General features: G+C 45.6%; 1 protein-coding gene across 1 annotated transcript in view; it reads left to right on the plus strand.

Annotated features, from left to right (window-relative positions):
- The window catches only part of LOC120045308 (HEAT repeat-containing protein 5B-like), a 42,522-nt gene that overhangs the window by 5,765 nt on the left and 19,621 nt on the right, over window positions 1-17,136 (plus strand). The window contains exons 4-8 of the mRNA XM_038990188.1: window positions 1,470-1,578; window positions 2,522-2,671; window positions 3,685-3,856; window positions 12,503-12,660; window positions 14,062-14,184. Of these exons, the coding sequence (XP_038846116.1) occupies window positions 1,470-1,578; window positions 2,522-2,671; window positions 3,685-3,856; window positions 12,503-12,660; window positions 14,062-14,184 (712 nt within the window). The remainder of the gene's footprint in view (window positions 1-1,469; window positions 1,579-2,521; window positions 2,672-3,684; window positions 3,857-12,502; window positions 12,661-14,061; window positions 14,185-17,136) is intronic.

Below are 17,136 nucleotides of genomic sequence, written 5' to 3' on the forward strand. Positions count from 1 at the left end.
GTCATTATACTGTAGCTGGATACAGTGCCTCTAGGTCATTATACTGTAGCTGGATACAGTGCCTCTAGGTCATTATACTGTAGCTGGATACAGTGCCTCTAGGTCATTATACTGTAGCTGGATACAGTGCCTCTAGGTCATTATACTGTAGCTGGATACAGTGCCTCTAGGTCATTATACTGTAGCTGGATACAGTGCCTCTAGGTCATTATGCTGTAGCTGGATACAGTGCCTCTAGGTCATTATGCTGTAGCTGGATACAGTGCCTCTAGGTCATTATACTGTAGCTGGATACAGTGCCTCTAGGTCATTATACTGTAGCTGGATACAGTGCCTCTAGGTCATTATGCTGTAGCTGGATACAGTGCCTCTAGGTCATTATACTGTAGCTGGATACAGTGCCTCTAGGTCATTATACTGTAGCTGGATACAGTGCCTCTAGGTCATTATACTGTAGCTGGATACAGTGCCTCTAGGTCATTATACTGTAGCTGGATACAGTGCCTCTAGGTCATTATACTGTAGCTGGATACAGTGGCTCTAGGTCATTATACTGTAGCTGGATACAGTGCCTCTGGGTCATTATACTGTAGCTGGATACAGTGGCTCTAGGTCATTATACTGTAGCTGGATACAGTGCCTCTGGGTCATTATACTGTAGCTGGATACAGTGGCTCTAGGTCATTATGCTGTAGCTGGATACAGTGCCTCTAGGTCATTATGCTGTAGCTGGATACAGTGCCTCTAGGTCATTATACTGTAGCTGGATACAGTGCCTCTAGGTCATTATACTGTAGCTGGATACAGTGGCTCTGTTGACATGATGTCATGTTAGTCATTCAATGGACTTGATCAAATCAAACACACAGGTATTTATTTTTACATTAAAATCTCTGAACCCTCTATCATCTGTTTCTATGTAGCCTGAAAGCCAGGTTATGGACGTCTAGGCCCACATCCTGTAGCTGAGAGGGTTATGTTGACGTCAGAGTTAGTAGTTAGTAGTTGATGTTGATCTGCGGTGTGATATTCTGTGTTTTTTTTTTAAAGTGGGATTTAAGACGAGAGGTTTGAGAGATCCAGCCCAGCGGGTTATCTGTGATCTTATAGCAGGACTTAATGGTGCTGCAGTGGTTCCATCACGGCCTTTTTTCAGAGGAAACATCTGTCATGCAGTGTGTTTTGTAATAATGCAGGAGATTTACCTGATTGAGTTCACACAAAGATGGACAATGTTTTTTTAAATAATATTCACATGAAAATATGTTGCAAATTGGATGGAAACCTAGCTACTGTCTGTCTGACCGGGTACTGTCTGTCTGACCGGGTACTGTCTGTCTGACCGGGTACTGTCTGTCTGACCGGGTGCTGTCTGTCTGACCGGATGTGAATGGGTAAAGAATAGTTTCCAGTCTATATTTGAGTGGTAAGGAACTCCTCTGTTACGCTCATCGTGGTTTGTTTTGCAGCGCTGCGGTGGCCTGTATTGGGTCCTTCTATGAGAAGATGGGGCGGATGCTGGGAAGCTCCTTCCCGGACACCATCACCAACATGCTGAAAGCACTGAAGACTGCAGAGGTAAGAGCTTCCTGGGTTTTAGAGGGCAGAGGTCAGGGCTTCCTGGGTTTTAGAGGGCAGAGGTCAGGGCTTCCTGGGTTTTAGAGGGCAGAGGTCAGGGCTTCCTGGGTTTTAGAGGGCAGAGGTCAGGGCTTCCTGGGTTTTAGAGGGCAGAGGTCAGGGCTTCCTGGGTTTTAGAGGGCAGAGGTCAGGGCTTCCTGGGTTTTAGAGGGCAGAGGTCAGGGCTTCCTGGGTTTTAGAGGGCAGAGGTCAGGGCTTCCTGGGTTTTAGAGGGCAGAGGTCAGGGCTTCCTGGGTTTTAGAGGGCAGAGGTCAGGGCTTCCTGGGTTTTAGAGGGCAGAGGTCAGGGCTTCCTGGGTTTTAGAGGGCAGAGGTCAGGGCTTCCTGGGTTTTAGAGGGCAGAGGTCAGGGCTTCCTAGCAGCTCATAATGCTTCTTATCATGGTATTCTGACTTGCCTATTTAAATAAAGGTTAAATAAATATAACATTCTAGGAACGCCAGGTTTATCTCTATCGTTGCTCAGAATGTACAGTTCATCATGGCAACAATAGTGGGATAGACTTTGAATGACTTGTATGTACCACCCCATTTCTCCTCATCTCTCTCATCCCCCCCTTCTCTCATCCCCCCCTTCTCTCCTCGCCCCTCCACTCCTTGCCCCTTGCCCCTCCTCTCCTCGCCCCTCCCCTCATGCCTCTCATCCCCTCATGCCTCTCATCCCCTCATGCCTCTCATCCCCTCATGCCTCTCATCCCCTCATGCCTCTCATCCCCTCATGCCTCTCATCCCCTCATGCCTCTCATCCCCTCCTCCTCCTCTGTCTCATCCCCTCTCCTCTGTCTCATCCCCTCTCCTCTCATCCCCTCTCCTCTCATCCCCTCTCCTCTCATCCCCTCTCCTCTCATCCCCTCCTCCTCCTCTGTCTCATCCCTCTGTCTCCAGTCTCAGGGTCGTAGTGAGATTCTCCTGAGTCTACAGAAGGTGTTGAATGGTCTTGGTGGAGCAGCAGCCTCTTGCCATAGAGACATCTATAAGATCACTCGCTCCCTACTCACAGACCGCTCCATGGCTGTGCGCTGTGCCGTGGCTAAGGTTAGTGCATAATGTGCAACAGTCCGCAAATTGTGGAAGGGCTCAGATATAACGATAACCAGCAGTTGACGTGAGCACGATAACCAGCGGTTGACGTGGGAAAGGATGACCAAAGGTTGATGCGAGAACGATGACCACCGGTTGACGGGAGAACGATGACCACCGGTTGACGGGAGAACGATGACCACCGGTTGACGGGAGAACGATGACCACCGGTTGACGGGAGAACGATGACCACCGGTTGACGGGAGAACGATGACCACCGGTTGACGGGAGAACGATGACCACCGGTTGACGGGAGAACGATGACCACCGGTTGACGGGAGAACGATGACCACCGGTTGACGGGAGAACGATGACCACCGGTTGACGGGAGAACGATGACCACCGGTTGACGGGAGAACGATGACCACCGGTTGACGGGAGAACGATGACCACCGGTTGACGGGAGAACGATGACCACCGGTTGACGGGAGAACGATGACCACCGGTTGACGGGAGAACGATGACCACCGGTTGACGGGAGAACGATGACCACCGGTTGACGGGAGAACGATGACCACCGGTTGACGGGAGAACGATGACCACCGGTTGACGCGAGAACGAGTACCACCGGTTGACGCGAGAACGAGTACCACCGGTTGACGCGAGAACGAGTACCACCGGTTGACGGGAGAACGATGACCACCGGTTGACGGGAGAACGAGTACCACCGGTTGACGCGAGAACGAGTACCACCGGTTGACGGGAGAACGATGACCACCGGTTGACGCGAGAACGAGTACCACCGGTTGACGGGAGAACGAGTACCACCGGTTGACGGGAGAACGATGACCACCGGTTGACGGGAGAACGATGACCACCGGTTGACGTGTTCATGTGGACCACATAGCTGGAGAACGTGTCTACTCTGTGCTTCAAGACCCTGGAAGGATCTAACGATTAACTCGGTGTCTCTGTCTCTCTTTCTGTCTCGCTCTTTCTTTCTCTCACTCTGTCCTCTCTGTCTATAGTGTCTGCTAGAGCTGCAGAATGAGGCTGTGTTCATGTGGACCACCGAGCTGGAGAACCTAGCTACTCTGTGCTTCAAGGCCCTGGAAGGATCGAACTATGGAGTGAGGGTAGCCGTATCCAAACTGCTAGGAACCAGCATGGCCACGGCCCTGATGCCCAAACAAGCTGCAGGTTAGGAGCACGCTCCGACGGGGTTTCCTTTGTCAGGTTTGACATGTTAGTCATTTAGCGGACGCTCTTATTCAGAGCCACTAACAGTTAGTGTATTCATCTGCTGTGGGATTAATCGAGGGGTTTCTTCTGATGGGGCTCTCTGATGGGTCTGGTTGATAATATCGAGGGGCTCTCTGATGGGTCTGGTTGATAATAACGAGGGGCTCTCTGATGGGTCTGGTTGATAATATCGAGGGGCTCTCTGATGGGTCTGGTTGATAATATCGAGGGGCTCTCTGATGGGTCTCGTTGATAATATCGAGGGGCTCTCTGATGGGTCTCGTTGATAATATCGAGGGGCTCTCTGATGGGTCTGGTTGATAATATCGAGGGGCTCTGATGGGTCTGGTTGATAATATCGAGGGGCTCTCTGATGGGTCTCGTTGATAATATCGAGGGGCTCTCTGATGGGTCTCGTTGATAATATCGAGGGGCTCTCTGATGGGTCTCGTTGATAATATCGAGGGGCTCTCTGATGGGTCTCGTTGATAATTTGTTTTGTTGAGATCCCGGTGGGGGGGGGGGGGGGGGGGTGTTGAGATCCCAGTGGGGGAGGGTTGAGATCCCAGTGGGGGCTTGAGATCCCAGTGGGGGGGCTGAGGTCCAACAGCACTGTCAGATACAGACAGCCAATCCAACATGTAGATACAGCCCTGTCATTAGTAGAAGACAACCAATCCATGTAGATACAGCCCTGTCATTAGTAGAAGACAGCCAATCCATGTAGATACAGCCCTGTCATTAGTAGAAGACAGCCAATCCATGTAGATACAGCCCTGTCATTAGTAGAAGACAGCCAATCCATGTAGATACAGCCCTATCATTAGTAGAAGACAGCCAATCCAACATGTAGATACAGCCCTATCATTAGTAGAAGACAGCCAATCCAACATGTAGATACAGCCCTATCATTAGTAGAAGACAGCCAATCCAACATGTAGATACAGCCCTATCATTAGTAGAAGACAGCCAATCCATGTAGATACAGCCCTATCATTAGTAGAAGACAGCCAATCCAACATGTAGATACAGCCCTGTCATTAGTAGAAGACAGCCAATCCATGTAGATACAGCCCTGTCATTAGTAGAAGACAGCCAATCCATGTAGATACAGCCCTGTCATTAGTAGAAGACAGCCAATCCATGTAGATACAGCCCTGTCATTAGTAGAAGACAGCCAATCCAACATGTAGATACAGCCCTGTCATTAGTAGAAGACAGCCAATCCAACATGTAGATACAGCCCTGTCATTAGTAGAAGACAGCCAATCCAACATGTAGATACAGCCCTGTCATTAGTAGAAGACAGACAATCCAACATGTAGATACAGCCCTGTCATTAGTAGAAGACAGCCAATCCATGTAGATACAGCCCTGTCATTAGTAGAAGACAGCCAATCCATGTAGATACAGCCCTGTCATTAGTAGAAGACAGCCAATCCATGTAGATACAGCCCTGTCATTAGTAGAAGACAGCCAATCCAACATGTAGATACAGCCCTGTCATTAGTAGAAGACAGCCAATCCAACATGTAGATACAGCCCTGTCATTAGTAGAAGACAGCCAATCCAACATGTAGATACAGCCCTGTCATTAGTAGAAGACAGCCAATCCATGTAGATACAGCCCTGTCATTAGTAGAAGACAGCCAATCCAACATGTAGATACAGCCCTGTCATTAGTAGAAGACAGCCAATCCAACATGTAGATACAGCCCTGTCATTAGTAGAAGACAGCCAATCCAACATGTAGATACAGCCCTGTCATTAGTAGAAGACAGCCAATCCAACATGTAGATACAGCCCTATCATTAGTAGAAGACAGCCAATCCAACATGTAGATACAGCCCTGTCATTAGTAGAAGACAGCCAATCCAACATGTAGATACAGCCCTGTCATTAGTAGAAGACAGCCAATCCATGTAGATACAGCCCTGTCATTAGTAGAAGACAGCCAATCCAACATGTAGATACAGCCCTGTCATTAGTAGAAGACAGCCAATCCATGTAGATACAGCCCTGTCATTAGTAGAAGACAGCCAATCCAACATGTAGATACAGCCCTGTCATTAGTAGAAGACAGCCAATCCAACATGTAGATACAGCCCTGTCATTAGTAGAAGACAGCCAATCCAACATGTAGATACAGCCCTGTCATTAGTAGAAGACAGACAATCCAACATGTAGATACAGCCCTGTCATTAGTAGAAGACAGCCAATCCATGTAGATACAGCCCTGTCATTAGTAGAAGACAGCCAATCCATGTAGATACAGCCCTGTCATTAGTAGAAGACAGCCAATCCATGTAGATACAGCCCTGTCATTAGTAGAAGACAGCCAATCCATGTAGATACAGCCCTGTCATTAGTAGAAGACAGCCAATCCAACATGTAGATACAGCCCTGTCATTAGTAGAAGACAGCCAATCCAACATGTAGATACAGCCCTGTCATTAGTAGAAGACAGCCAATCCATGTAGATACAGCCCTGTCATTAGTAGAAGACAGCCAATCCAACATGTAGATACAGCCCTGTCATTAGTAGAAGACAGCCAATCCAACATGTAGATACAGCCCTGTCATTAGTAGAAGACAGCCAATCCAACATGTAGATACAGCCCTGTCATTAGTAGAAGACAGCCAATCCAACATGTAGATACAGCCCTGTCATTAGTAGAAGACAGCCAATCCAACATGTAGATACGGCCCTGTCATTAGTAGAAGACAGCCAATCCAACATGTAGATACAGCCCTGTCATTAGTAGAAGACAGACAATCCAACATGTAGATACAGCCCTGTCATTAGTAGAAGACAGCCAATCCATGTAGATACAGCCCTGTCATTAGTAGAAGACAGCCAATCCATGTAGATACAGCCCTGTCATTAGTAGAAGACAGCCAATCCATGTAGATACAGCCCTGTCATTAGTAGAAGACAGCCAATCCAACATGTAGATACAGCCCTGTCATTAGTAGAAGACAGCCAATCCAACATGTAGATACAGCCCTGTCATTAGTAGAAGACAGCCAATCCAACATGTAGATACAGCCCTGTCATTAGTAGAAGACAGCCAATCCAACATGTAGATACAGCCCTGTCATTAGTAGAAGACAGCCAATCCAACATGTAGATACAGCCCTATCATTAGTAGAAGACAGCCAATCCAACATGTAGATACAGCCCTGTCATTAGTAGAAGACAGCCAATCCAACATGTAGATACAGCCCTGTCATTAGTAGAAGACAGCCAATCCATGTAGATACAGCCCTGTCATTAGTAGAAGACAGCCAATCCAACATGTAGATACAGCCCTGTCATTAGTAGAAGACAGCCAATCCATGTAGATACAGCCCTGTCATTAGTAGAAGACAGCCAATCCAACATGTAGATACAGCCCTGTCATTAGTAGAAGACAGCCAATCCATGTAGATACAGCCCTGTCATTAGTAGAAGACAGCCAATCCATGTAGATACAGCCCTGCCATTAGTAGAAGACAGCCAATCCATGTAGATACAGCCCTATCATTAGTAGAAGACAGCCAATCCATGTAGATACAGCCCTGTCATTAGTAGAAGACAGCCAATCCAACATGTAGATACAGCCCTGTCATTAGTAGAAGACAGCCAATCCAACATGTAGATACAGCCCTGTCATTAGTAGAAGACAGCCAATCCATGTAGATACAGCCCTGTCATTAGTAGAAGACAGCCAATCCATGTAGATACAGCCCTGTCATTAGTAGAAGACAGCCAATCCATGTAGATACAGCCCTATCATTAGTAGAAGACAGCCAATCCAACATGTAGATACAGCCCTGTCATTAGTAGAAGACAGCCAATCCAACATGTAGATACAGCCCTGTCATTAGTAGAAGACAGCCAATCCATGTAGATACAGCCCTGTCATTAGTAGAAGACAGCCAATCCATGTAGATACAGCCCTGTCATTAGTAGAAGACAGCCAATCCATGTAGATACAGCCCTGTCATTAGTAGAAGACAGCCAATCCATGTAGATACAGCCCTGTCATTAGTAGAAGACAGCCAATCCATGTAGATACAGCCCTGTCATTAGTAGAAGACAGCCAATCCATGTAGATACAGCCCTATCATTAGTAGAAGACAGCCAATCCATGTAGATACAGCCCTGTCATTAGTAGAAGACAGCCAATCCATGTAGATACAGCCCTGTCATTAGTAGAAGACAGCCAATCCATGTAGATACAGCCCTGTCATTAGTAGAAGACAGCCAATCCATGTAGATACAGCCCTGTCATTAGTAGAAGACAGCCAATCCATGTAGATACAGCCCTGTCATTAGTAGAAGACAGCCAATCCATGTAGATACAGCCCTGTCATTAGTAGAAGACAGCCAATCCAACATGTAGATACAGCCTTGTCATTAGTAGAAGACAGCCAATCCATGTAGATACAGCCCTGTCATTAGTAGAAGACAGCCAATCCAACATGTAGATACAGCCCTGTCATTAGTAGAAGACAGCCAATCCAACATGTAGATACAGCCCTGTCATTAGTAGAAGACAGCCAATCCAACATGTAGATACAGCCCTGTCATTAGTAGAAGACAGCCAATCCATGTAGATACAGCCCTGTCATTAGTAGAAGACAGCCAATCCAACATGTAGATACAGCCCTGTCATTAGTAGAAGACAGCCAATCCATGTAGATACAGCCCTGTCATTAGTAGAAGACAGCCAATCCATGTAGATACAGCCCTGTCATTAGTAGAAGACAGCCAATCCAACATGTAGATACAGCCCTGTCATTAGTAGAAGACAGCCAATCCATGTAGATACAGCCCTGTCATTAGTAGAAGACAGCCAATCCATGTAGATACAGCCCTGTCATTAGTAGAAGACAGCCAATCCATGTAGATACAGCCCTGTCATTAGTAGAAGACAGCCAATCCATGTAGATACAGCCCTGTCATTAGTAGAAGACAGCCAATCCATGTAGATACAGCCCTGTCATTAGTAGAAGACAGCCAATCCATGTAGATACAGCCTTGTCATTAGTAGAAGACAGCCAATCCATGTAGATACAGCCCTGTCATTAGTAGAAGACAGCCAATCCAACATGTAGATACAGCCCTGTCATTAGTAGAAGACAGCCAATCCAACATGTAGATACAGCCCTGTCATTAGTAGAAGACAGCCAATCCATGTAGATACAGCCCTGTCATTAGTAGAAGACAGCCAATCCAACATGTAGATACAGCCCTGTCATTAGTAGAAGACAGCCAATCCATGTAGATACAGCCCTGTCATTAGTAGAAGACAGCCAATCCATGTAGATACAGCCCTGTCATTAGTAGAAGACAGCCAATCCATGTAGATACAGCCCTGTCATTAGTAGAAGACAGCCAATCCATGTAGATACAGCCCTGTCATTAGTAGAAGACAGCCAATCCAATAATGTCAGGGCTGTATCTGGAATGTTGAAATATAATATCTAAAACATTCTGTAAATGTCCATTCTCCCGAGTGTCCATTCTCCCGAGTGTCCATTCTCCCGAGTGTCCATTCTCCCGAGTGTCCATTCTCCCGAGTGTCCATTCTCCCGAGTGTCCATTCTCCAGAGTGTCCATTGCCCCGGGTGTACATAATCAAAACAATTAACCAATGATATTTCGTACAGATAAAGTATTCAAATCCCTCCCCCTTTTTCCACATTTTGTAACGTTACAGCCTTATTCTAAAATACATATTATTCTACACACAACACCTCATAATGACAATGCAAAAACAGGGTTTTAGAAATGTTTGCAAATGTATTAAATACAGGAATGTAAATAAGGTATAAGTATTCAGTACCATTGATATGAGACTCGAAATTGAGCTCAGGTGCATCCTGTTTCCATTGATCATCCTTGAGATGTTTCTACAACTTTATTGGCGTCCACCTGTGGTAACTGCTGTAACGTAACAAAAAGTGAATGGGTCTGAATACTTTCTGAATGCACTGTACATGTATCAATGAATAATAAGAAATAATACATTTTTCATTATAATAATAATAATTGTTTTTTTATAACGGGCCGCCAGTTGGGGGAACTCTGCTCTTACTTCTAGAAATGGATAGTTCTCTCTGAATACACACTAACAGGGTTTTCCTCCTCTGCTGAGTACACACTAACAGGGTTTTCCTCCTCTGCTGAGTACACACTAACAGGGTTTTCCTCCTCTGCTGAGTACACACTAACAGGGTTTTCCTCCTCTGCTGAGTACACACTAACAGGGTTTTCCTCCTCTGCTGAGTACACACTAACAGGGTTTTCCTCCTCTGCTGAGTACACACTAACAGGGTTTTCCTCCTCTGCTGAGTACACACTAACAGGGTTTTCCTCCTCTGCTGAGTACACACTAACAGGGTTTTCCTCCTCTGCTGAGTACACACTAACAGGGTTTTCCTCCTCTGCTGAGTACACACTAACAGGGTTTTCCTCCTCTGCTGAGTACACACTAACAGGGTTTTCCTCCTCTGCTGAGTACACACTAACAGGGTTTTCCTCCAGCCTTTGGCTGTACTTTATTCAAGAAAGCAGTTTTTTGGGATATTTAGTTTCCATTCAACACTTAATAGCCATATTTTGTTACAGTTAGCATTCTTAGTAACACTTAACATTTACACTGTTCTTGTGCCTGTGATATAAAACTATAATTGCTTTTGGAGAAACGTTTTGTTAGCGTATTGCTACATAATACTTTAGTAATTGTATTTTAATTGCGTACTAATGAGCTGATTTAGTTTTTAACTATAGGCAATAGTGGGCGGTTCCTTATTCCACTTGTGTGATTACTCCGTTATTAGGCAATTATACAGCAATTTCCAGAGTCCTATGTAACAACAATGTTATTGTAATAATGAAAGTTACTCTACACAAGTATAAGAACTGGATGTCAAGAGTTACATGATTACCTTGTTTTACTCATTATTAATATATGTCTTAGTCTTTATTAATATATGTCTTAGTCATTATTAATATATGTCTTAGTCATTATTAATATATGTATTAGTCTTTATTAAAATATGTTTTAGTCATTATTAAAATATGTCTTAGTCATTATTAATATATGTCTTAGTCTTTATTAAAATATGTCTTAGTCATTATTAATATATGTCTTAGTCTTTATTAAAATATGTTTTCGTCTTTATTAAAATATATGTTTTAGTCTTTATTAAAATATATGTTTTAGTTATTATTAAAATATATGTCTTAGTTATTATTAAAATATATGTCTTAGTCTTTATTAAAATATGTGGTAGTCATTTTGAAGCTGCAGAAGTGGTGCTCTTCTAATGCTGCAGTGATTCCCTGTCCCTCGTGTATTTCATTCTAGGCTATATGCTGCGGTGATTCCCTGTCCCTCGTGTATTTCATTCTAGGCTATATGCTGCGGTGATTCCCTGTCCCTCGTGTATTTCATTCTAGGCTATATGCTGCGGTGATTCCCTGTCCCTCGTGTATTTCATTCTAGGCTATATGTTGCGGTGATTCCCTGTCCCTCGTGTATTTCATTCTAGGCTATATGCTGCGGTGATTCCCTGTCCCTCGTGTATTTCATTCTAGGCTACATGCTGCGGTGATTCCCTGTCCCTCGTGTATTTCATTCTAGGTTACATGCTGCGGTGATTCCCTGTCCCTCGTGTATTTCATTCTAGGCTATATGCTGCGGTGATTCCCTGTCCCTTGTGTATTTAATTCTAGGCTATATGCTGCGGTGATTCCATGTCCCTCGTGTATTTCATTCTAGGCTATATGCTGCGGTGATTCCCTGTCCCTCGTGTATTTCATTCTAGGCTATATGCTGCGGTGATTCCCTGTCCCTCGTGTATTTCATTCTAGGCTATATGCTGCGGTGATTCCCTGTCCCTCGTGTATTTCATTCTAGGCTACATGCTGCGGTGATTCCCTGTCCCTCGTGTATTTCATTCTAGGTTACATGCTGCGGTGATTCCCTGTCCCTCGTGTATTTCATTCTAGGCTATATGCTGCGGTGATTCCCTGTCCCTCGTGTATTTCATTCTAGGCTATAGACTATATTAACATTCATATCTCAGAGCCCTCCAAACCATGTGCTGACGATCATATATATTTAGACTCATTCAACTAACTGTTGTAGTTTTTGGTTCTTCATGAAATATTTGGGAGCCATCATTTAAATATTTTGTTTTCAAATAACTTGCATATATTCTAATATCTTCAAATATTATTTGGTTTCCTGAGATCTGTATTTGAATATCAAAGAAAAAAGTTGCCTTTTAGTTGTAACTCTTTTTAAAAAATATATTCAACTAACACCATTATTTGAAAAGTTTACATTTTTTAAATAAACTACAAAACTGTTTTCTAACCCAGGTCTCATCTGCACTGCTTGACCAGGTGAAAACAGTATGGTGACCTCATCATTATTATTATTGTACTGGCTTTTAAAAGGTCTGTTCTTTCATATCAGAGCAATGGAGGAGACAAGAAACAATTTCAAGACAATTTGCAGAAAAGTCTCAGTGTGTCATTGGTTGACACCCCCCCCCCCCCCCTCCCTGACCTCTGTCCCTATGCTATGTCACCGTCTCCTCTAGTGATGCGTCAGAACGTGAAACGCGCCACACTAGACGAGGTGTTGGAGCTGATGGCTACAGGCTTCCTGAGAGGCGGGTCTGGCTTCCTGAAGAGCGGGGGGGAGATGCTGAAGGGAGGGGGCTCTGTCAGCAGAGAGGTGCGGGTGGGAGTCACACAGGTACGTAGAGGTCCCTCCCGTTCGGATAGGTTGTTGAATAATGTGCTTGTTTGAGATGGACGACGTCGCTGTCCGACTGTTGAATCACTGATCTACAAATCACCTTCATCCCTAGTAACTAATCATTATGTGATGAAGAGGAGTGATTCTGCACAGTCAGACAGCTCGAACGGATCTCCTCAAACACGCTGATTGGTGTGTGGTACCAGTGACGATGGTGCGTGGTACCAGTGGCGATGGTGCGTGGTACCAGTGGCGATGGTGCGTGGTACCAGTGGCGATGGTGCGTGGTACCAGTGGCGATGGTGCGTGGTACCAGTGGCGATGGTGCGTGGTACCAGTGGCGATGGTGCGTGGTACCAGTGACGATGGTGCGTGGTACCAGTGACGATGGTGCGTGGTACCAGTGACGATGGTGCGTGGTACCAGTGGCGATGGTGCGTGGTACCAGTGGCGATGGTGCGTGGTACCAGTGACGATGGTGCGTGGTACCAGTGACGATGGTGCGTGGTACCAGTGACGATGGTGCGTGGTACCAGTGGCGATGGTGCGTGGTACCAGTGACGATGGTGCGTGGTACCAGTGGCGATGGTGCGTGGTACCAGTGGCGATGGTGCGTGGTACCAGTGACGATGGTGCGTGGTACCAGTGGCGATGGTGCGTGGTACCAGTGGCGATGGTGCGTGGTACCAGTGGCGATGGTGCGTGGTACCAGTGGCGATGGTGCGTGGTACCAGTGGCGATGGTGCGTGGTACCAGTGGCGATGGTGCGTGGTACCAGTGGCGATGGTGCGTGGTACCAGTGGCGATGGTGCGTGGTACCAGTGGCGATGGTGCGTGGTACCAGTGGCGATGGTGCGTGGTACCAGTGGCGATGGTGCGTGGTAATAAAACCATGCGTAATATGATTATAATAGTGTTTATAACATTCATAATAAACCATAAAAATGTGATAATGGTGATGTTCATATGGTAATAATGTTAACCATTCATAATAAACAATTTAATATTAAAATCATTCATAACAAAACCATTCATAATAAGCCATGTGTAATGATATAACATTCATAATAAGGTGATAATGGTGTTATAACCATTCATAGTAAGGTGGTGTTATAACCGTTCATAGTAAGGTGATGTTATAACCGTTCATAGTAAGGTGATAATGGTGTTATAACCTTCGTAGTACGGTGATGGTGTTATAACCATTCGTAGTAAGGTGATGGTGTTATAACCATTCATAGTAAGGTGATGGTGTTATAACCATTCGTAGTAAGGTGATGGTGTTATAACCGTTCGTAGTAAGGTGATGATGGTGTTATAACATAAGGTGATGGTGTTATAACCATTCATAATAAGGTGTTAATGTAATCATGTAATGTTCCTTCTCTCCTCCGAAAGGCATATGTTGTATTCGTGACCACGCTGGGCGGCCAGTGGCTGGAGAGGAACTTTGCCACGTTCCTGTCTCATGTTCTGGACCTGGTCAGCCACCCGCGGGCCACCCAGACACACGTGGAGGCGGTGAGTAGCATTATGCTGTCCATGCTAGGGAAGTTAGCATTGTGTTAGCAATAGTTATGCTGTCCATGCTAGGGAAGTTAGCATTGTGTTAGCAATAGTTATGCTACCCATGCTATGGGAGTTTTCAACAGAAGCGAGGTACATGCCAATGTTTCCCCATTGGAAGCAGTTAAGATAAACATTAACTCAAGCAATAACTGTATTGGTATTATAACTGTATTATAGCTCCCGTCCAAATGTCGGGAATGATACATACATACATACATACATACATACATACATACATACATACATACATACATACATACATACAGTACCAGTCAAAAGTTTGGACACATCTACTCATTCAAGGGTTTTTCTTTATTTTTTTACAATTTACTACATTGTAGAATAATAGTGAAGACATCAGAACTATGAAATAACACATATGGAATCATGTACTAACCAAAAAAGTGTTAAACAAATCAAAATATATTTCATATTTTAGTAGCCACCCTTTGCCTTGATGACAGCTTTGCACTCTTGGCATTCTCTCAACCAGCTTCACCTGCAATGCTTTTCCAACAGTCTTGAAGGAGTTCCCACATATGCGGATCACTTGTTGGCTGCTTTTCCTTCACTCTGCAGTCCAACTCATCCCAAACCTTCTCAATTGGGTTGAGGTCGGGTGATTGTGGAGGCCAGGTCATCTGATGTAGCACTCCATCACTCTCCTTCTTGGTCAAATAGCCCTTACACAGCCTGGAGGTGTGTTGGTTCATTGTCCTGTTGAAAAACAAATGATAGTCCCACTAAGCCCAAACCAGATGGGATGGCGTATCGCTGCAGAATGCTGTGGTAGCCATGCTGGTTAAGTGTACCTTGAATTCTAAATACTTCACAGACAGTGTAACCAGAAAAGCACCATCACACCTCCTCTTCCATGCTTCACGGTGGGAACCACACCATCACACCTCCTCCTCCATGCTTCACGGTGGGAACCACACCATCACACCTCCTCCTCCATGCTTCACGGTGGGAACCACACCATCACACCTCCTCCTCCATGCTTCACGGTGGGAACCACACCATCACACCTCCTCCTCCATGCTTCACGGTGGGAACCACACCATCACACCTCCTCCTCCATGCTTCACGGTGGGAACCACACCATCACACCTCCTCCTCCATGCTTCACGGTGGGAACCACACCATCACACCTCCTCCTCCATGCTTCACGGTGGGAACCACACCATCACACCTCCTCCTCCATGCTTCACGGTGGGAACCACACCATCACACCTCCTCCTCCATGCTTCACGGTGGGAACCACACCATCACACTTCCTCCTCCATGCTTCACGGTGGGAACCACACCATCACACCTCCTCCTCCATGCTTCACGGTGGGAACCACACCATCACACCTCCTCCTCCATGCTTCACGGTGGGAACCACACCATCACACCTCCTCCTCCATGCTTCACGGTGGGAACCACACCATCACACCTCCTCCTCCATGCTTCACGGTGGGAACCACACCATCACACCGCCTCCTCCATGCTTCACGGTGGGAACCACACCATCACACCTCCTCCTCCATGCTTCACGGTGGGAACCACACCATCACACCTCCTCCTCCATGCTTCACGGTGGGAACCACACCATCACACCTCCTCCTCCATGCTTCACGGTGGGAACCACACATCTGTTGGCCTACTTTTTGTCTCACAAAGACACGGCGGTTGGAAACAAAAATCTCAAATTTGGACTCAGACCACAGGACAGATTTCCACCAGTCTAATCTCCATTGCTCGTGTTTCTTGGCCCAAGCAAGTCTTCTTCTTATTGGTGTCCTTTAGTAGGGGTTTCTTTACAGCAATTCGACCATGAAGGACTGATTCACAGAGTCTCCTCTGAACAGTTGATGTTGAGATGTCTGTTTCTTGAACTGTGTGAAGCATTTATTTGGGCTGCAATTTCTGAGGCTGGTATCTCTAATGAACTTATCCTCTGCAACAGAGGTAACTCTGGGTCTTCCTTTCCTATGGTGGTCCTCACGAGAGCCAGTTTCACCATAGCGCTTGATGGTTTGATGGACTGTCGTTTCTCTTTGCTTATTTAAACTGTTCTTTCCATATATGGACTTGGTCTTTTACCAAATAGGGCTATCTTCTGTATACCACCCCTACCTTGTCACAACACAACTGATTGGCTCAAATGCATTAAGAAGGGGAAAAAATCCACAAATTAACTTTTAACAGGGCACACCTGTTAATTGAAATGCATTCCAGGTGACTACCTCATGAAGCTGGCTGAGAGAATGCCAAAATATTTAGATGTAACACATTTTTGGTTACTACATGATTCCATATGTGTTATTTCATAGTTTTGATGTCTGCACTATTATTCTACAATGTAAAAAATAGTAAAAATAAACAATTGATTTATATATTGATTGGTTCCAGGTGTTCTCTCCAGGTGTGTGTGTGTGTTAAAAGGTATTCAAATCAATGCATATAGTCCAGGTAGCCATTTCATTACCTGTTCAGAAGTATTATGGCTTGGGGGTAAAAACTGTTGAGAAGCCTTTTTGTCCTAGACTTGGCACTCCGGTACCTCTTGCCATGCAGAGAGAAGAGAGAACAGTCTGACTGGGGTGGCTGGAGTCTTTGACAATTTTTAGGGCCTTCCTCTGACCCCGCCTGGTTTAGAGGTCCTGGATGGCAGGAAGCTTGGCCCCAGTGATATACTGGGCCGTGTGCACTACCCTCTGTAGTGCCTTGAGGTCGGAGGTCGGAGGCCGAGCAGGTGCCATACCAGGCAGTGATGCAACCCGTCAGGATGCTCTCGATGGTGCAGCTGTAGAACATTTTGAGGATCTGAGGATCCATGCCAAATCTCTTCAGTCTCCTGAGGAGGAATAGGTTTTGTCGTGCCCTCTTCACAACTGTCTCGGTGTGCTTGGACCATGT

This window comes from Salvelinus namaycush, chromosome 4 (genome assembly GCF_016432855.1).
Source record: "Salvelinus namaycush isolate Seneca chromosome 4, SaNama_1.0, whole genome shotgun sequence".
Lineage (NCBI taxonomy): Eukaryota > Metazoa > Chordata > Actinopteri > Salmoniformes > Salmonidae > Salvelinus > Salvelinus namaycush.